The sequence below is a fragment of the Schistocerca serialis genome, chromosome 2 (assembly GCF_023864345.2).
Source record: "Schistocerca serialis cubense isolate TAMUIC-IGC-003099 chromosome 2, iqSchSeri2.2, whole genome shotgun sequence".
Classification (NCBI taxonomy): Eukaryota; Metazoa; Arthropoda; class Insecta; order Orthoptera; family Acrididae; genus Schistocerca; species Schistocerca serialis.
In genome coordinates this window covers 451,564,280-451,587,210 of record NC_064639.1, presented here as the reverse complement: position 1 = coordinate 451,587,210, position 22,931 = coordinate 451,564,280, and the positions used below count along the sequence as shown (strand labels likewise).

Here is a 22,931-nt window from a genome sequence, read left to right as displayed (position 1 = left end):
GTAATTTTACAGGGAATATGCAGAAAATATTTTACTTTCGAATGTGAACATGTAATAGAATACATCTATTTGTATATAGTTGTCCTCGAAGAATCGTAGAAGTGAAGAAATGAAATGACATGAAAGAGGTGCGTTGGCCATGTTGGTGCTCGGAAGTGAAGAAGTAAAATGTTCTTCCTTTGTTCACCTGTAGAACAGCTGACTGACATGGGAACTCTCATGTTTCTTGATGTGATATTCTTTCTTGGTCAAAGAGGCTTGGCCTTCAGAGTTTCATCTCAGAAAATTGGAGATCCAGTAATGGGAATTTCCTCGGAATATTAAAGCTCTTGACTCACTACAACCCAGTTCTTGCAAAATACATTAACAAGGTCAGAGACGGACAAGAAACTAGAAAGCGTTTATAAGCGCGTCATCTGGAATACTCAAAATGCATTTATTTCTAATTGTGCCCATCATGTCGGAACAAAGAGAAAACGGGAAATATTATTGAATAATTGTTGAGGAAACTCTTGAATCGAATCATGTTGAAGAGACAACATCCATCGTGCGTCATATTTACTTCAATGCGAAAATTGCCAAATGTGCAATAAATGAACGGTCTTTGGAATTAATAGGTTGTAATCAGAGAAGAGGAGTTGCTATTCCACACTTAATTCGATCAATACTTGCGAAACACTAAATTCTTGTCAGTGAATGGCGCGGACTAGGTTATGATAACGGAAGTAATATGACAGGGTCTTAAAGGAGCGCAGACAAATTTTCTTCAATGATGTTCTGCAAAATCTTCGTTGTTACTTGTCAGATACTTACATGCGGCTGACAGTTGTCATGAAGCACATACTTTTGTGAGTAATTCTTTACAACCTGTTAAGTTGCAGTCCACAACGACGGGAAATTCTGATACTGTGTTGTAAGCTCTTTTTATTCCATATCTGATGCCCGTCTGTGTGCTCTAGTTGACACTGTAAGACCAATAGCAGCTCACTTGAATGAGACTGCCGTTGCCCTTGAAACTCTCAGTAAGGTATATTTGTCAGCTGAAACACGTTCTGTGGTGCAGGTTGTTTTGGGTTATGTGAGATCTTTCAAGTGTTTAACTATGGCATCAATCTGGCTGAAGTTGTTGGTACCAATTTACTGTAGAAGCAAATTACTTGATGCTCGAAATACTGCCATTCATGTCGACACAAGACACTTTGAGAGCTTACTAAATATCTTAAAATATATTCGCGTAAATTGGGACACCGTTTTCCCGGAATCTAAAATTGTCAGTGCAATTAATATCGATACTGAATTTCTGGAGCTAAGCACCATGAGCAGGAAATCATTCCATTACGATACCATGTACGGAGTGACAGATATAATTCAGAAGGTTTATTCTAGATAAATGTTTTTATGTCATAACCGACATTCTAGCGTCTAACTTGAGAACACGATATGAAACAGTGAAAATTTTGGATGAAATTTTAGATTTTACGGAAATACTCAAAGATGACTGACGATCAGGTCGTTGGGCATGCAAGTTATTTATCAATGAGTACCATAATGATGTCACAACTGATTTAGAAGGAGAAATTAAATATTTGAAAATTATTCACACTTCAAACATCTAATACATTACTTTGGAACCATTGCACCTCTTGAAAAATATGCACGCGCTTTTACACTCTCACAGTGACTGTAGCTGAGGCAGGAAGGTCATTCAGTACTGTGGCTTGTGTTAAAAACTGTCTCAGATCAGGTAAGCACTAACGACATCACACAGATTTGGGGACCGTGGTAGCTGAATATAATTTGGCAAGACGACTAGATTTTGATGTTGTGATTCTAACCTTGTTAAACGAAAGCGCCATTGACAGTGCTACAGACAAATACATTATAATGTGCTACCCATTGCACGATTCATGACGGTTTACATGTGAGGGCGCTGCTGTCTAGTTATTGAAATGCGTGGGCACGCCAGGGAACGAGTAAAGACAAAACACTTCATATCGTGGCGTTAGTGGTACCAGACATTTCGTCAATGTACAAATCAGTAGCGTATAATAAGTAGCCTTTTGTATTAAAATGAAGTGAAAGTAAGCATAATCAAATTAAAAAATAACATTAAATGTAGCGTAATAATTCATTGCTGAGCAGCATCTGAAGTGGAACATCCCTTAGCTATGGTAGTCTTCGGTTGCTAGTAACTGTCTTGAACACTACTTTTTAAACGAACATTTAGTACTATCCTTTCAGTCTCCTACTTCATGAAAGCGTCATGGCGCTGATAATTTTTCTTCATCTATTTCACCTCTGCACACTCATGCATGATTCATCCAACTGGTGTGTAAATTATTTCAAAGCTGCAGTGGGAAATTGGAGCTAGAGTTACAACTATTTTTTGTTTTATTACATTTCAAATGATTTTGACTGTCGTAGAACATTACATAAGGCATATTAGCAATGCGTCGATTTGAACTTGTACAGGGATGAAGAAAACTGTATATTTTAATAAAAAGGTTGGGAGGGCTTCATTGAAAAACGGGTGTGAAATTCAGAACACCGTCTTACCTATGGCACATCACAGAAGTATGCTACAAACTTTTTCCTTTCTATGAAATGGTTATAATTAAGTATAATGAAAATTGCCAATATATTTATAAATGTTACTTAAATTAATTAATTTGATTAAATACCGCAATATATTCCAATTCTGATAGAAAATTTGTGTGAAAATTAAAAATGTAAATGCAGAACATGTGTTCGGGAAAAAAAATTACCTTCTGCTGGCAGGAACTTTAGCTTTTAAAGTCAGTTGTGTAAGTAGGAAACCTGTCTTTCTGCAATTTCGTAGAAATAGAGTGTTACGTATTTTAATATCCGAAACTTATAATAGCAAACTAATCTCAGCAGTTCAAAATTTCCGAGGTAAAAAAACAGCTGAAACAAAAGCATGTAAAATCTAAAAGATAAAAACAGGCTTTGCATCGAAAACGAAGAACTTGCAGACGATGTGTTGTTCAAAAGTAATATTTATGTTCTTTTGTCCTCTGTGACAGAAAAGTAGGAAGAATTATTCTGATACACCTGTAACTATACAAACTTCCTGCTGTGTGTTGGAACACTTTGAGTGATTTCCTTGGGGGAATCTACTTTCTAAATACAATACAGTAACATGCCACAGCCTGTATAATTTCCTCGAACGTTTACAGGCTTTTTGATACAGGATGACACTGCATACAACATGCAACCGTTCTGTCAACAGTGGCTCGATGATTCACATTTTACACTAACAAACACGCTGATTCAACCTATTGCACCTTGAACAACAGTTAGTTCACTCGAATTCCTCCGGCAATATCTCCTGCAATGTATGATATCATAGTATCTGCATTTGTGAACATATGTTTCGCGTATAACAACAAATTACGTTTATTCTATATTTCATTCCAACTAGTATATTTTGTGTATCTCCAATATTCCCCTAATTGTGTTGTATTTGAATCTGTCCAGGCCTTCTTTAAAACAACAACAAAATTGGTGGCTCAATCACACAATCTGCGCCGGGGCCAGTCCTGGCTCTCAGCAGCGTTGGTTAAAACAACAAAACTATAAACTGTGCCACGAATTTACCTATTTTATTTGCGATAAAAATCTCCATTACATACTGAGTAATTAAACATGTTTATAAAAGCCAAATACTTATGCATAATAAATAAAGTTTAACACATACGTCTGAGAGTACGTAACTGTCAACGTTCTTTCTACTTGACTGAACATATTGCCTCTGATTTTCAGTAAGCGTAATTAACCAGAGTGAATGGCGTTTGCTGATTTGGATACACTATGTGCTATCTGGTCCAAAGGCTCACTGAAGTGTCGTTATTAGTAAATCGTTATTAGTAAGTGCTTAACCTTTTACCACTAGGCGCACTCGCCTCGAGACAGCCAATCATCCCGAACGCGGGCGCCCCGACCGCGCTCCTGATCAACGTTCCGAGCGCAGCGGCAAGCGGGGCTGAGGGGTGAGGAAGAACACGAAGAAGCTGCAGCCGGACGGCGCTACAACAAGGCACTTTTCCAAAAATAGAAAAAGCGGGAAATCCACATCATTCAATGCTGAATAGGAATTGCTTTACTTTTCATGTCGTCTGAAGGACAAGCAACGTTCTTAATACACCATCGCAATATTGTGAGCTGGAAAACAATCACTGGAAGATTATTGCGACACCAGTCGCAAAGACGATATGATACACTTGTCTTCTGATGAATGAGAGTAAATGCTGGGTGAACTTAGAGCGGCTATTAGGGGAGTGCAAACAGGACAGTGACAGAAAGGGGCGAGATTTTTTATGGTCGATATCACAAATTATTTGTCATTTTTAAGTCTCTTAAAGCAATTGGATTATCTTTTGTTAACAGATATAGCGGACGAGATTAATGCTATCAACCGAAAATTAATCCTAGGAAAAAGTCAATTTCAATTTGATGACAGGAAGCATTTCCCAGAACTGAAGGCAGTCCTTTGTGAACCAGAAACTACCGACTACGTTTCAATAATTCAAACACTTCATCATCATGAGAGCTCAAAGAGATTCGAAGACTTTGCACTTTGAAGACTGATTTCAGGTTATTTCTTAGGATCATTCTCACTTCTGGCTGCTGATGTCCCTCATTACCTCCAACTTCAGCTGACAGACGTATGGTGTACCTGGATGCATGATTTGTTTGTCCATTCAAGGAATTGAAACACTCTTAAAAAATGTTATTTCATGGGGAATATTCTTGACTGTACAGACAAGCTACTAAAGTTATTTCAATATCTGGTTCAACATTTGTGTGCGAACGGTTCTTCCTTTACGAAATTGACGAAGTCCTGCCAACATTTGGGCTTAAGAGATTTTTACATGTGTAACTCAGTGTGTTTCACTGTACCAAGAGCCGTAGTTCCTGATATATTATATTGTCGCAAATGAAGCCGAGTAGCGCAGTTGCGGTGGGTAGTGCTCATGATACTACACTCCTGGAAATGGAAAAAAGAACACATTGACACCGGTGTGTCAGACCCACCATACTTGCTCCGGACACTGCGAGAGGGCTGTACAAGCAATGATCACACGCACGGCACAGCGGACACACCAGGAACCGCGGTGTTGGCCGTCGAATGGCGCTAGCTGCGCAGCATTTGTGCACCGCCGCCGTCAGTGTCAGCCAGTTTGCCGTGGCATACGGAGCTCCATCGCAGTCTTTAACACTGGTAGCATGCCGCGACAGCGTGGACGTGAACCGTATGTGCAGTTGACGGACTTTGAGCGAGGGCGTATAGTGGGCATGCGGGAGGCCGGGTGGACGTACCGCCGAATTGCTCAACACGTGGGGCGTGAGGTCTCCACAGTACATCGATGTTGTCGCCAGTGGTCGGCGGAAGGTGCACGTGCCCGTCGACCTGGGACCGGACCTCAGCGACGCACGGATGCACGCCAAGACCGTAGGATCCTACGCAGTGCCGTAGGGGACCGCACCGCCACTTCCCAACAAATTAGGGACACTGTTGCTCCTGGGGTATCGGCGAGGACCATTCGCAACCGTCTCCATGAAGCTGGGCTACGGTCCCGCACACCGTTAGGCCGTCTTCCGCTCACGCCCCAACATCGTGCAGCCCGCCACCAGAGGTGTCGCGACAGGCGTGAATGGAGGGACGAATGGAGACGTGTCGTCTTCAGCGATGAGAGTCGCTTCTGCCTTGGTGCCAATGATGGTCGTATGCGTGTTTGGCGCCGTGCAGGTGAGCGCCACAATCAGGACTGCATACGACCGAGGCACACAGGGCCAACACCCGGCATCATGGTGTGGGGAGCGATCTCCTACACTGGCCGTACACCACTGGTGATCGTCGAGGGGACACTGAACAGTGCACGGTACATCCAAACCGTCATCGAACCCATCGTTCTACCATTCCTAGACCGGCAAGGGAACTTGCTATTCCAACAGGACAATGCACGTCCGCATGTATCCCGTGCCACCCAACGTGCTCTAGAAGGTGTAAGTCAACTACCCTGGCCAGCAAGATCTCCGGATCTGTCCCCCATTGAGCATGTTTGGGACTGGATGAAGCGTCGTCTCACGCGGTCAGCACGTCCAGCACGAACGCTGGTCCAACTGAGGCGCCAGGTGGAAATGGCATGGCAAGCCGTTCCACAGGACTACATCCAGCATCTCTACGATCGTCTCCATGGGAGAATAGCAGCCTGCATTGCTGCGAAAGGTGGATATACACTGTACTAGTGCCGACATTGTGCATGCTCTGTTGCCTGTGTCTATGTGCCTGTGGTTCTGTCAGTGTGATCATGTGATGTATCTGACCCCAGGAATGTGTCAATAAAGTTTCCCCTTCCTGGGACAATGAATTCACGGTGTTCTTATTTCAATTTCCAGGAGTGTTGATTGTTTCATGGAGGGTCGTGAGTCCAAAACTCACATGAACTGAAAAATTTTAATTTCTATCTTCGGTTCGATTACATTCTAGAAGTATCCACAATTGGCAAGAATCATTGTACTGGAATGTTCTGTAGCTGTATATATACCGTACGTGTTCTCGCCGGAGGCAGTTCGCTCCGCGCTCTTGTATGTGCAAGTGCTGAATAAACCTTCGCTAAGTGAAATTAGTGTTAGTCATTCAAAGACTTACTCCTTCCTCTACGTGACATTATTCTGGTGGAGGCGCTGGGTATTGGAACTTGTGATACCGTACATCATCGATGACACATTGTTCCCATCAGGCCATGACAGAGCAGCCATTTACGTGGCGAGAAACCTGATTTCGAACCATATTCAACAGATCGCAATCTATCGGAGACAGAAAAAGAAGAGGACCACCGATGACAGCAACTGTGTGCCACCACATGAGACAGTCTTCCGGGTTCTCTGGTGACGATGGCCAAGATCCAAACAAGTGGCTGAAAGTACATGAGCGTACAGACAAATTTAACAAATGGGATGACACCGCGTGTTTGGCTAACGTATTTTTCTACTTCAAGAGCACTGCCAGGCAATGGTATGAGAACAACGAGAAGAAGTTCACAAGCTGGGAAGTACTCCAGGCTGAACTGCCCAAGTATTTCGGCGACACACAACGACAGAAGTGCAAGGCTGAAGATAAATTAAAGTGCAGGGCACAGCGTCCAGAAGAAACGACAGCATCCTACATTCAAGACGTCTTGGAGCTGTGTAAAATAGTGGACCCTAAAAAGACCTACTCCTGAAGGAGGTTTCGACAGCAGACGACTTCATAAAATGGTGCCAGTATATCGAGACAATGCATCGAAAAATAATTACACGCAAGAGGTTTGAACGTCTTCCAAACGTCGTATCGATGTCTGTAATGGAGGAAGTAACTCATTTCACAAGTGTTCTTCGTCATATATCGAGAGAGAAAGTTCAGAAGGCACTTGGATTGCACGGCGAGCAGAAAACCGGTACACTTCAAGAGGTCATAAGGCAGGAAGTGGAACAGACATTGAACCGAATCTCTCGTCCTTCATTTCCGTTTCAAACGGCAAAAAAGTCGGGACCCAGGCGAAGTTATGTTCCTACAATGCCGCATGAGGAACCTGTTTGGGCACCAAGGAAGACTGACGTCTGGAGGACCAAGGATAACTAACTTGTATGTTTCCACTGCGGACAACCGGTACGTGTGGTGCGGTATTGTCGAGAAAGGCGGCGGATATTTGATGACCCCCGCGCCAGAAGACAACAGACCCATCTTAGCCGACACCAACTCCGGGACGACGAAGATTAACAAGAAGATGTGGGTGCAGGACGACATATGTCACCATCGCCGCAAGCTAGCCGCTGGAGAGGACGCTCCCCAACACGCCGATCAAGATCTTCATCGCCGTTTAGAAGCTCCAGCCGATCACCTAACCGCCGCAGCTTGGAAAACTAAAGGGTGCTTGCGACCTTCCTTGGAGATGAGGCCGCCGAAGAGAAAAATCCTCCGCCGTCGATCACTACAAAAATGATAGGAAACTACGTCGATATCCTCATGGATGGACGACCAGCCCAAGCTCTTGTGGACTCTGGAGCATCATATTCAGTCATTTCGGAGAAGTACCATCGCCAATTGCAGAAAACCGTATTCGTCGACAGCAAAACATCACTGCTGAAGGTGGCTAATGGTTAATATGTAAAACATACAGAAAGATGTGCCAATCGGGTGGGTATAAGTGGCCATACACAGCCCATAGAATTCATCGTCTTACAAGAGTGTAGGCATGAAGTCGTTCTCGGATGAGACTTTTTGAAAGCTTCTCAAGCAATTATAGGCTGTGATCGCTCGAAGATTATGCTAGACGAGATGAGATATTATGGACAGGAAGATGCGCATCCGCGTGTGTGGAGACCGTGTGTGCTGGATGAAGTGATCATTCCTGCAGTCAGCGCTAGAAAGGTAGCTGTCATGTGTCATGCCATGCATCAACCCATGGATCATGTAGTGGAATGTAAGAGCAGCATACCACTGAAGAATAACTAGGTCATCCCAGCCTCTGTCGTCTCATTTAAGATCGGATTCGGTGAATTGTGGATAGTTAACTGTCGCCGAGAACCGCAGATCCTTCCAAGACGCATGTGCGTAGCAAATGCTGAGCCGTTAATTGCAGAACAGCTGAATGTCATAGAAACGTCCCATGCCGAGTCTGAGGGCGAAATTAGCGCTGCCACTACGAGACAAGATATTCGAGCTCGACAATCACCAGATCTTACTAAGGAACAACAGAATATGCTACCTACCATTCTTCAAGAGTTCTCTGAATGCTTCAATCCACAAGTGAAGAGCAAATTAGACAAATCGACGGTGAAGCACCGGATTAAACTGGTGACCATCAAACAATAAGCCAGAGAGCATACCGAGTGTCAGCAATGGAACGTCGAATAATTTGCGACGAGGTAGAGAAAATAATGAAGAATGACCTCATTCAGCCTTCGCAGAGCCTATGGTCGTCACCAGTGGTCCTCGTCAGGGAGAAGGATACCGTTTGTTTTGTGTAATGCACCAGCAACTTTTTGAACGAATGATGAATGATCTTCTAAGGCACTTGAAGTAGAAGATGTATCTTTGTTATTTAGATGATACTATAGTGTTCTCAGAGACATTTGATCAACACATAAAAAGACTGAGGGCCGCTCTTAAGTGTCTCAAACAAGCCGGACTGAAACTTAATCCAAGAAAGTGTCTCTTTGGAGCAAAAGAAATCAAAATACTTGGGCACCTTGTGTCAAACGAAGGTTTGCGGCCAGACCCAGAAAAGGTGAGAGCTATAACGAAATTTCCTATTCCTAAAAGTATAAGAGATATGAGAAGCTTCCTCGGATTGTGTTCTTATTACTTATCAAAGACTTTTGTATCAAAGCCAGGCCACTCCAAGAGTTGTTAAAAGCCGATGCTAAATTTATCTGGCGCGGTACTCAACAAGATTCTTTCAATGTGCTGAGAAAAGCTCTGACGACTGACCCTGTACTTGGTCTGTATGGTGAGAGAGCACCTACAGAACTACACACAGGTGCCAGTGGGTATGGGATCGGTGCTGTTCTGGTGCAAATTTCGGATGGAATAGAAAAGGATATAGCCTATGCTTCTAGGACACCTGCAAAGGCCGAGAGAAATTACTCAACTACAGAAAGAGAATGTCTTGCTGTGATCTGGGCCATGTGCAAATTTCGACATTATCTCTATGGAAGGCCATTCACAGTTGTTACAGACCATCATTCACTTTGTTGGTTGATGTTGGTTGACAGGTCTTAAGGATCCAACAGAACGACTCGCCAGGTGGGCGCTACGTCTTCAAGAGTATGACATTACCATAGTGTACAAAAGTGGAAGAAAACACCAAGATGCGGACTGTCTCTCAAGAAATCCTGTGCAAGACCATCAAGACTTTGATGAAGATAGTGACTGTCTCACTGCACTCCAGGATCTCTCTGCTGAGCAGAAGAAGGACGCCAAGATATCTCAAATTATGCTTGCTTTAAATCGGTCAGAGGATGTGAAAGGACAATTTAAGGTAGTTAATGGATTACTTTGCAAGAAAAACAATGATCCGTTTGGAAAGATGTGGCTACCAGTGATTCCTAAATACATGCGCTTAGATGTTCTACAGAAATTCCATGACACACCTGAGGCCGGACATTTAGGATTTATTAAGACATACGATAGGATCCGCAAGAGATTTTTCTGGCCAGGTTTATTTAGGAGTGTACGTCACTATGTGTCGCACTGTCGAGAGCGCCAGAGGAGAAAGGCAGTTCCCCAGAAACCACCTGGCCGACTCATACCAATTCCACCAGCCGAAACGCCTATCCAGCGTGTTGGGATTGACCTCCTCGGACGATTTCCAACGTCTTCTAGTGGCAACAGATGGATTATTGTTTGCACTGATTATCTGACACGCTATGCCATTACAAAGGCCGTGAAAACAGCCGAAGTATTCGAGCTAGCCAAATTCATCGTAGAAGACATTGTATTAAAACACGGTGCCCCAAGGTCGTTAATTACGGATCGAGGGAAAGTTTTTAAATGGAATCTTGTGACCGAGATAAACCGTCGGTGCAACATTACTCATCACATGACGACTGTCTACCATCCGCAAACTAACAGGCTTATTGAACGCCATAATAAGACCTTAGTTGACATGCTATCAATGTTCGTCAATGTTTAACGGAGGAACTGGGTTGAGGTGCTACCTTTCGTGACGTTTGCCTACAACACCGCCAAACAAGACAGCACAGTATTTACGCCATTTTTTCTGGTGCATGGGCGTGAGGCGACGACGACGATGGGAACTGTGTTTCCATTACATCCTGATGACATGGACGACGACTTCATCGGCCAACTGTTAACCAGAACTGAGGAAGCTCGGCAATTAGCTCGACTCCGCACCCTGCAGGCTCAAGAAAACGATCGCCGAAGGTATGAAGCGAGCCACCGCCCTGTTGTCTATCAGCCTGGTGACCTCGTCTGGATCTTCACTCCTGTTCGGAAGGTTGGTCACTCTGAGAAGCTCCTCAGGCGCTACTTTGGACCTTATAAGGTTGTAAGACAGTTGTCTGATGTTGCTTATCAAGTTGAAGATTTCGACCCCGACACAAGACGACGAAAGATCAAAGATACGGTCCACGTCCTTCGAATGAAGCCCCATAAGGATCCTGCAACGCAGGGTAAATTCGAAGCCACAGCGACAGGCAACAAGCAGAAAGGCAACGAAGAACGCAGCGGCAAGGGAAGTTCTAAGAAGATCACCGCCAGGGCGAACGTCAGTCATCGGAAGTCGGAGTATGCAGGACCGATGACTCGTTCCCGGACTAGGAGGACGTAACACCGAGACGCTCTTCTCTTACGGGGGGAGCAATGTCGCAGATAAAGCCGAGTAGCGCAGTCGCTGTAGTGTAGTGGTCGTGGTACTAGATTGTCGCATGGAGGGTCTCTGTCTTTTTCGACTGTACTGAATCCACCTTTTTCCACTGTTGTCTTCCCTTTTTTGGATAGAGACTATAATGGTACATCCAATAATCGTCCATGGTGATGAGGTGGCCAAAGTAGTAGCCTGGATTGGTCTGACATAGCTGCAACAGATCTGCTGATCCCTCAGCCCTGCGTGATTTCTGAGTGGGCGTGAGCAGGCGCGGGTCCCAGCGGGCTGCAACGTGTGTCACATTCAAAATGTCGTGTAACGCGTTCACAATTGGTCCATAACATTTCAATTTTTTCACCGTAGCCTCGATTGCGACACCCGATTTCGAGCACCAGGGTTTCCAACTTCTTTTTCAATTTCCGGTCCCTCACAGAGAAATATTGAGGTGACAAAAGTCGTGGGATACTTCTTAATATCGTGTCGGACCTCCTATTGCTTGGAGCAGTGCAGCATCTCGACGTGGCACGGACTCAACAAGTCGTTGTAAGTCCCTTGCAGAAATACTGAGCCATGTTCCTCTACAGCCGTCCGTAACTGCGAAAGTGATTTCGTGTGCGAAGTGACCTCTCGATTATCTTCCATAAATGTTCACTCGGTGGCCAGATCATTCTCTCGAACTGTCCAGAATGTTCTTCAAACCAATGGCGGGTAGCTGTGGCCTGGTGACATGGCGCATTGTCATCCACAAGAATTCCATCGTTATCTGGGAACATGAAGTCCATGAATGGCTGCAAACAGTCTCCAAGTAGCCGGACATAACAATTTCCTGTCAATGATTGATTCAGTTGAACTAGAGGTTCCAGACCATTCCATGCAAACACAGCCCATGCCATTATGGAGCCAACGGCCAGCTTGCACAGTGCCTTCTTGGCAGCTTGGGTCCATAGCTTCGAGGGATCTACGTTACACTCGAACTCTACCATCAGCTCATACCAATTGAAATAGGGATTCATCTGACTAGGCCACGACTTTCCAGTCGTCTACGTTCCAACCGATATGGTCACGAGCCCAGGAGCTGCGCTGTAGCAAAGGCACTCGTGTCGCTAGTCTCTTGCCACAGCCCATTAACGCCAGACTTCTCCGCACTGTCGTAACTTATAGATCGGCGTACGTAACATATTGATTTCTGCGGTTATTTCATTCAGTGTTGCTTGTCTGTTAGCACTCACAAATCTAAGCAAACGCCGGTTCTCTCAGTCGTTAAGTGATGGCCGTCGGCCACTGCGTTGTCCGTGATGAGAGGTAATGAATTTCCGAAACTGAATGTCCCATTCTAACTACCATTCCGCGTTCAAAGTCCGTTAATTCCCGTCGTGCTGCCACAATCGCGTCGGAAACCTTTTGACATGGATCACTTGAGTACAAACGACAGCTCCGCCAATGCAATGCCCTTCAGTACCTCGTGTACGCAATACTGCCACCAACTGTATATGTGCATATCGCTATCCCATGACTTTTGTCACCCCAGTGTAGTGTAGTATGCCGCTTCTTTGTTAGTCATTCAAACTTATTAACGTTACTGGAAGCATATGCGCCACACAACCATTACATCATATGATGGGACATTGTTGTAGTGCACCTACTCCAGTTTAGCGTGGATTGTTCATTGTTGTAGTGTTGTTCCCCTTTAGATGCAGGAACCGAAATACCGCTCCGGAAGACGACGGTTCAAACCAGCGTCTGGCCATCCAGATTTAAATTTTCCGTGATTTCACTAAATCTCTCCAGGCAAATGTGTCGGTGGTTCCTTTGAAAGGGCACGGTCGATTTTCTTCCCCATCCTTGACACAAACCGAGCTTCTGCTCCATCTCTAATGACCTCGATGTCGACAGGACGTTAAACACCATGTTCCTTCCTTCATTCCGAATTACCACGCAGTAATTTTATCACGTCCTGTATGGCCACGTTTCTGACAACGTGCAACCCAAGTGCATGAAGAATTTTCTTAGTCAAAGCCACCTGTAACCACCATGGTGTGGCAATATAAAGGAGCAAAGTTATTTAGCGAATATTCGTTCTACCAGCAAAGCCTCTGCAGCATTTTGTCACTCTGTTTGGCTTCTGTAGCGACGTGTGCAACGATAATGTGGCGCGCGGTTTTGAACGGGTACCAGGCCTGCAGACTTGTAGCGCAAACAACCAAAACCAATTTCCGAGGTGATAAAACTTTATGTGTATTCCTCGAAAGCGCAAGAAGCTCAAAGACGTGCTGACTGTTCGATAACTGTTGTTAATTTAAGAAGTACTTGGATCCATCTCATTCGGCTCCTGGCTTACATCCACAGATCCGCCGTCAGTGACACCGATCCCTGAAGACGGTGCCCTGGAAGTTCGCCTGGGGGACAACGTGAGGATGGAGTGCCAGGCAGAAGGCGTGCCGCAACCCATCGTCACATGGACCTACAACGTACGTCCAACTGTCACGTTTCACCTATTATCTTACATTCTGTCTTATGACCATTTGTCCTTCTTTTCCTATTCACGAAACGTACAATTGGCTTTCCATAAATGATGGACACATGGGTGCTCGCAGAAATTTATCCATAAGGAGGGGGGGGGGGGGGGGGGCGGGGGAGGGGACCAGAGGAGGACAGGGGGCAACACACTGAAATAGCCATTGTGGTCAGTTTCGAGATGTGTATGGCCACAAGAACTAAATTTTATAGGTTAAACAAAAATGTTATTACGTCCTAGACAACTGATGCACATCGACACACTTCTAAAAGTATATGAGAATTCTGTAATGAATAAAAGCTCTGTACTGCAAATTCCAGGGCTAGGGTCGCCTCCTCTTGCCCCTTTGTAGACACGTATGGATCACATCTTTTTCAAACGCTGATGACCATGAGTAACCAGGTCAGGATTGAAGCTTCAAAGAGGCACTGCCCAATACTCTTAGTTGAACTCTCTTAAGCTATACACATCGATAAGTAGTTTTCACAGTCCATTTACGCAACCAAAAAGCTGACAATAGAATGATGTAATAGCGAAGTGAATGACTATTTTTGATCGTAGCCTGACTTTCAGGAAACATTGCGATTATCTAGAACAGACAATGGCCACTCTTAACAGCTTTATTCAGTGCTTTATGACAAACGGATGGGGTATAGATGCAAACGTGTTCCGTACATCCGGCCTTTTCCTGTGCTGTTTCGTTGGAGAACACGCATTTCAGGAGCTGCAAAATTCTTCTAATAGCTCAAGAGCTGACGTCGCATTAATTCATTTCCGTAGTCTAATTACAGTACGATTAACATTGACCCGTTTAGACGAACTCATCCTTGCCGACTTATCGACCTCTGAAATTCACTGGGGCTTTTACCGACCTGCAGGAACGAGAACATTTCCAGGGATACCTATGGCACGTCCAAAAATGGCTCTGAGCACTATGGGACTTAACTTCTGAGGTCATCAGTCCCCTAGAACTACTCAAACATAACTAACCTAAGGACATCACACACATCCATGCCCGAGGCAGGATTTCAACCTGTGACCGTAGCGGTCACGCGGTTCCAGACTGTAGCGCCTAGAACAGCTCGGCCACTCCAGCCGGCCAAAGGCACGTCCTTTGAGGCCATGTTCCTGATGACGTCCAACCAAAGTCCGTGAAGAGTTTTCTTAGGTCAAGGGCGCCTCAGTGCCCGTTTTAGGACACTTGTCCATGTAGGCGTCTTGTCATTTGCCCCCTCTCTATTTTGCACATTTTCATCTGTCAATTATCGCTATTAACTGTTATAAGCACTATATTCAAATACATTTAGGTACCCCTAGGCACACCCCTCAGCCTGGCTCCCCAAGCGGCAGCTAGAAATTGTGAAGTGTCTTGCATAGAAATCTTCCAATTATGGTGCATCTGGCGCTCCTCTCAGCTATGCGCACCAAGCGGCAGCAGCTTGTGTTGCTTGGGCCATGAATCGGCCCAGGGGCACCTGTGACCACAAATCGTGTGGGAATGTAAGGAGACAGAGCTGCTCTAGAAAAGACTCTACCAGATAGCTACCACAAGTTTTTGATCAAATGGAATGTATTAAACAGACCGAGTGTTGCAGTTGATCGTTCCGAGGATAATTTGTTTATTTGGAGCTATTTCACACAGTGTCCTTGTTGTGTTGAGCAAACGATGGCCCATTTGCAACATTGCTCAGTCTCTCCTTCGCCACACAGTAACATGTTTTCTAGTCATTCGAATCACAGTTGGCCAGAAGCCGATGACATAAGTAAGGGAAAGTATTTTCGTGATAAGATAATTTCGTGATATTTTTTTGTTAACTCACTGCTTGTAGTATCTTGGGACGTCATTGTTGGCAGACCCTGTTGACCTAGATGAACTGTAGTTTTCGTCTTACAACTACACTGACAAAAAAAATCGTTAACTCCAACAAATAATTAATGCAAAGAATGAAATGTCGATGATAAATTTGTCTAGGTGACATATTTGAGTGATTAACATAGTAAGATCACATGTTAACGTAAGCTCAAGATATGCTATTGCAAATGCAAAATGCTGGTACATTAATAATCGGTGGAACCGCCGGAATATTGAATAGAAAGGAAGCGAACGTGCGTGATGTGCCGGCAGTCAATTTGTGGCATGGGGTACCATGCTTGTTGTGCTGGATCGGCCAATACGAGGACGGTTAATGGTGTTTCAGGATGACGCTCGAGCTGTCGTCCGATGATGTTCCATATGTGTTCGATTGGAGACATATCTGGTGATAGATCAGGCCAAGGAAACTTGTCGACACTCTGTACAGCACGTTGGATTACAACAGCAGTATATGGGCGAGCGTTATCCTGTTGGAAAACATCCCCTGGAATGCTGTTCATGAATGGCATCACAAGTCGAACTGCCCTCTGTCGGCAGTGCGCCGCCCTATAAAGCCCGTCTGGCGGATGTATCTGCCGGAACTACTTGCGATCAAGTGCCTGGCAAATCAAAGTAGCTGCGACATCTGGTGAAGCTACTCTGCAGGCTCCGTGTACGGGTAGCAGTCCCTGGCGGCCGTTCGTGGAGACCTGATGTTATGTTGTGTTATGGGCGTCTGTAAATATTTGTGTTGACAACATAAGCGACCTAGGTTTTCCTGGTAAATATACGTCCTGTGATGCAGGCATCCCATGTTGGTTGGACGTGAAGTGGGATGCCGAAGCAGTAGGCGCTACGATGTACAAAGTGGGCGGCCACAGCAGATGTCTGCCCATTACACAATACTACCCTCTCCAACTGTCGGCGGTCTTTGTAGGTCAACAGACGAGGTCGGACTGTACGGTTTTGTGGTGTAGGTGTCCCTTCACGTTTCCACTTCACCGTCACATCGAAAACAGTATGACGCAAGTGACAATCACCTGACCATGTTTGAAGTCCTTGAGTACCAAGCAGCGACCCATTCTGCTCTCTCGCATTGTCTAATGACCACTGAGATCGCTGATATGGAGTACCTGGCAGTAGGTAGCAGCACAATGCACGTAATATGAAAAACGTATGTGTCTGAGGGTATCCAGATACTTTTGATCCTATAGTGTATCTGATGCGACTAAGGAGCTCTGGAGAAATAGCTACAAACGAAGACTGCCTGCCATCTATACTAGAATAAATAACATCAGAAACAGGTTCCATCATGATTTCTGGCTCAAGTAGCCAGCAGGGTACACCTAAGGCCAGAGTGCTACAGAGGGACTGGGCAATCTCTGATCCTGAAACTGATTTTAAACATCCGAATTTGGTTAGTTTATAACTGCAGGGAACATTTCTATAATAATAATTGTAACAGTATTAATGAGGAAGATTGATAGTAGCAGATGTAGTAGTGATAGAAGTTATAATCTATCTACACTAACAATAAATCTATAAAACCGTCGTGACTGTCTGTCCTTGAACACGCTAATCTCCAAAACTTTTAAAAGAATTTTCAGGTTTTTTTTTTTTTTTGCAGGTAACTTGAGCATAGTTTGAGACACCGTATATGCTGTAGTTCATCAAACACGGATCAGGGGAAAAAAAGTAGCGTGATTTAAAGTTTCACTACAACTTTCTTGTCTGTCTGTCAGAACATGCTAATCTTAAAAACTACTCGAAGGTTTTTTATGGGTTTTTCACTGGTAACGTCAGCGTAGCCACGGGCACCGTTTGGACTATATTTAGTCACAATGTGAACACAAAAAAGGTATTCATACACCCTATAAAAAATGTAGGCATGTATGTTACACATCTCCTCCGAAACCACTGGACAGATTTCAACCAAACTTGGTTCACATAAAGAATCGATGGGGGGTTATTCATCCAGTATATGAGAACGAGCACCTAGTGACTTGCAACAAACTTAACACACAGTTTCTAATCTTTGCAGCCTCCATAAAATGATGACAGGAAAAATGTTTATTGCTTACTGCATTTTTGCTGTTCATTTTCGCTTCAGACATTAAGTTATTTTGCTAACTACTTTACAATTATGTATATCTCTGCACGACACGTTATTCAGAATACGTGGTCTGTTCAGAAAATTCTGGAACCTTCGTAATTTCGCGCCAATGGTGGTTTGGAGCGAACTGTGGTTGGCATCCCTGCATATGCCTTTTTTATTGTTGATGTAGGTTTTTTGTGATTTCCCTAAATTACTTTTGGCAAGTACCAGGAAGGTTTCATGAGTGTGTCATAGCTGATTCCTTTCACATCTCTCCCTAACTAAGACATGTTATGACTAGATCTATTATATGTTAGTTTAGTCACTCAGTGACTGACTCTTCTGGCAATACAGGGATGCAAACTACTGTTTCTTAATGGAGGATCTCGCCCATCTCGATCCTGCAATCTGTAGGAGATGTGTAGTGTGTGCTATTTACCTTATTAACAAGTACTAATTAGGCAAAGTACCATAACTTGAAAAAAATGTGTTCTCTGTTGATATGCTGCTGATTATCACAGCACAGATTATTGGACTTCTTTATACGAGCTATACATAACCTTCCATTCCACCAGAAGAAAAATGACAAAAGTCTTACACCACTCACAGGCAGTACAATTATTAATATAGGTTGCAAAAGTACTCTACTGAAACATTTGATTGTAGTTATATGTTTGGAATATTCTACTCTGCTGTCTTTATTTATTATGTTCATATTTACGTTATGTTATCAATTTAGGAGTTGTGTAACTTCACTCTCAGACATCCATGTGGTCAACCAACAGTAGAGTACATTGAGCAGCTCAAATAGTGTAATGCAATTTTGTCAAATTAAGACACGGTCAAAGACCGCGGGCGTTATACGAAATTAACAGTTAATGACATACAGCAATTGGTTTTAGGTTACTTTAACATTCCCGGTTTCAAATTTATACAATCCATCATCGGACAGCTTTCATGCTTTTGTCAACATATATGATACAGTGATGTACTGGTGAGTTGCCTTAGGATAAACAATAATTCACAGTTACAAATATGCAATAAAGATCTTTATTACATATTTGAAACTGTGAAATTCACCAGTAAATCAGTGCATCTTATATTTTGATGAAAATGTGAAAGCCATCTGATGATAACTATATAATTCGAAATCAGTAATGGTACTTTCTGAATAAAGTAACCTAAAACCAATTTGTGGCTGACTGCTGTACACCGTCAGCAACTTATTTCTATCAAATAGCATACAAATAGAAGGTCCACTGTGTAAGCCAACTTTAGAAGTTGATGCTCCAGGAAGCTCTATTAACAACACGATTACTCTGGTGCTGTTAGCTCACCAATTTTATCGTGTAGATGGACAAGTATTTACAGATGTTCAGTGCCATATCAACATGTGAACCTTCATACAATCGCAAGTGTCCAGAAATCTAATCAGTATCACCAAGTGCTAACCTCCAAAAATTTGACATAAGTACTAATTTAATATCGCTGAACAGATATAAATAGTGAAAAGAAAACAAAGAACTGACCACTGAACTTCAGATAGGTATTTGAGAAACATGCAGCAGGAATATAATGGCCAATGACCAATACAGAATTCTGGGAAACTAAAAATGATTGACCAGTAGAGAGGCAGATGAAAAGAGAATGTGCTGATAGACTGCATGTACCCCAAGTCAAATTGTGGAATCATTAGTGTAGCACACCTTTGACTGGAGCTCACACAATATGAAGAAAAAAGAAAGGCCTCACATCACTCACTGTCTGTGGATGGCGGGTGAGATATACCAAGGTGGAAACATAATGCCGGGAACCAATAGCCATGGTGACTCTACTCTGGGAACTGAAGATTCCAATGATCATGTAATTCTCTGAATACCAAATATTATTATTATATGACATTTTCTCAGATGTAGAAATAATTTACACATAATGCTGTATAATGATGATGATTTTAAAATAACTATGTGATGGATGTTCACAGGGGTTGCCACTGGAGCTGATTGACCATCGCTCTCGGCTGCAATTCAAGGCAGTCTCACAGGAGCTGTCCGGTGTCTATCAGTGCACAGCCAGCAATGGTGTGGGTGACCCAGCCAGTGCTGACATCCACCTCACGATTCTCTGTAAGCCCTGACACTTAAGCTATATCAGTGCATGAACCTCACTTTGTTCCCTGAAACTGTCAGCCACAGTAAATTGAAAGAAACATAATATATACTGCTCTAAGTTGCTATCTCTACACCAAAATGTGTAGTGGAGACTCTTGTATCTCTAACAGAAGTTCTCTCCACTCGCCCTCCCCCCCCCCCCCCCCCTCCTCCCGCCCCCCCCCTTCTCTCTCTCTCTGTCCTAAAGATGTTGGCAGTGTGATTCAAGAATAGAAGGCCGCTTATTGCCATGATATCCAATCCTGTATGAGATCCCTAGTGACACTGATCACGGAATTTCCCAATCAGCTTGTCCATTTCGTCAACTCATGGAGCCTCTCCTTGGTGTCACCTTCCTTCCACTTTCCATGGTATAACCATCTTCTACAGTGTCCCCATTCTGTATGTAATGAGTGGAAACTACCTCAGATTCATAAGCAATTGATAAACTTGTTCTTTGCCTGCAGCTACCCCAAAAGCTGTTACTGCTGCATTTCATCCACAATATTCACAGAACTCTTGGATTTGCACAGTTTTACAGAGCTTTTATTTTATCCTTGTTGGGCTTTTGCACAGTCCATTATCCATTATAGTACATACAAATGAAAGATTAATGCTTGAGTTTAGTGTTCAGTTTTAAATATGCCCTACGGTCTTCCTCCGAGAATCCTCTAATGTTGGAAAAGAGAGATTCTAGGAACAGTTATAGATCAAATTGAATTCTGGTAATTATCTAAAACATAATTTGGTGTTCATAATTTCATTGTTGCTTTCCAGACCACACTTTCTGCTCACATGTGATCTGCCACATGATGTAAACCTCTCTGTGCTATTGTATGTGATGAACATGTCTGTGAACTTTATGTGTTCTTGGTTGGATTGAATACCAGTACAGAAAATAATTTTCACCATCAGAATTCAGCTCAACACCCATCTTGTATTTTAAATTTGAGAATTCATCCACAGCTGACATCCTTGACAATAATTAGTGTGTGGGTGTTGGCCTGGGCTGATAACTTCTGAGTTGCTTTTAGAAATGAGAAGATTATGGTGAGGAGATTATGGTGAGGTGCTGCATTTAACCAGATCCCCTACTTTCCTTACATTACCCTAATTCACCTCTTTAATTCAAACCTGACGTACCCTTCATGCATTACTTACTTACACACAGCACAAGAACTCAAGTGACCTATCATACAACAAGATCAGCTTAAGTCATCGACAGGCTAGTTCAGAGACTTGCCAATTAAGCAATAACACAAACTTTGTCAACTATTCCAGTATTCAGGTACATGACGCTGATCATTGTACACTAGTGATCAAAAGTATGCAGACACCTAGTAGCGTACAATAACGCGAAATGCATCTACCCTTTGCCTTTATGGCAGTTTCAACTCTGTTGGGGACTCTTTCAGTGAGATGTCTGAATGCCTATGGAGAGATGGTGGCCCATTTTTCCACAAGAGCAGAAACCAAAGACGGTAGTGATGTTGGACGCTGGGGTCTGGAGTAAAGTCTATGTCCTAACGCATCACAGAGATGTTCCATTGGGTTCTCGTCAGGACTCTGGGCAAGCCAGAGCAGTTCAGGACTGTTATTGTCCACAAACTATTGCCTCACAAATGCTGTTTCATAACAGGGTGTGTTGTCATGCTGTTACAAACAATCATTGTCTCTGAACTGTTCCTCTACTGTACACTGGACCAATGCTATAAAATGGGTTAATATCCTTCTGCATTTAGCTTTTCCTTAAGAGCAATAAGGGGATCACACCCTAACCACAAGAAACACTCCTAACTCTAGTACCACCTCCTCCTTACTACACATAATGGTGGGCAATCTTCTCCAACAATTTGTCAAACCCAAACCTTCCATCTCATTGCCACAGCATACAGTGCAATTCATCACTCCAAATCACTCATTCCCAGTCATCCACTGTCCAGTGGCATCAGTTCTACACCACCTCAGGTGTTGTTTAGCATTGATTGCAGAAATGTTTGGCTTATGAGGCGTTGCTCAACCACTGTACTTCACTCCTTTCAACCCCCAGCAATAGTCATTGTGCTAGCTGAACTGCTGGTAGGACTTTAGAACTCAGTAGTGATTCCTTCCACTAATTTCATGTTACTTTATTCACTACCATCCTCCATGATGCCCGACAGTCCCTCACTTCAACTACAAAATCATATCACCAACAGTTGACTTGTGCATGTTTAGAATGTTTGAAATGTCCCCAATGGATTTATTGCTCAAGTGACATTCAAGGAGCAGTTGACATTTGAAGTTACTGTGCTCTCCTGACCAATCCATTCTGCTGTTACTGCTTCTCTACTGACAACACAATACTCCTCACATCCTTTTATACTGATGGGTCTGCTGTCACAATATCTAGTAGTCAGTTCCACATTACAAAGATGTGTCTGGATACTTTTGATCAGATAATGTATTTATGTGACAGGTTCATTACTGTTCCATTTATAGTGTGCACAAGTGAACTGTGTAAGAGGTAATTAACATATGTGAATTTCTACATAGCAGGACACTCAGATTCCAGAAGCTACTAGAATGATGTACCTACTGGTACACATCACCCACACTTGACAATGAGAATTACTTACAGTATTCATTATGAGAAAGATAAAGTACAGGATTTAAAAATGTGATTTAAAGAAGAAAATGATTTATTACTAAAATCTAAAACATATCTTTTACAATCAATGGCATTTAAAAATCATCAGTGATTTTAAAAAAGCGAATTGACAGAAGCTGTAACTTCCAAATCAAAACATTATTTTCTAAAGAACCTCCATGTGTGTCGCATGTCACATCACATGGCACCAAACCTTTACAGATTACCTACACATTATGTCATATCCTTCTCACTTTTCACAATTCAGAATTTATCTGTGTAAATGTACTACTTTTT

General features: G+C 43.3%; 1 protein-coding gene across 1 annotated transcript in view; it reads left to right on the top strand.

Annotated features, from left to right (window-relative positions):
* LOC126456074 (limbic system-associated membrane protein-like) overlaps window positions 1-22,931 on the top strand; it is a 222,467-nt gene that overhangs the window by 158,388 nt on the left and 41,148 nt on the right. Inside the window, exons 4-5 of the mRNA XM_050091828.1 lie at window positions 13,740-13,861; window positions 19,840-19,981. Of these exons, the coding sequence (XP_049947785.1) occupies window positions 13,740-13,861; window positions 19,840-19,981 (264 nt within the window). The remainder of the gene's footprint in view (window positions 1-13,739; window positions 13,862-19,839; window positions 19,982-22,931) is intronic.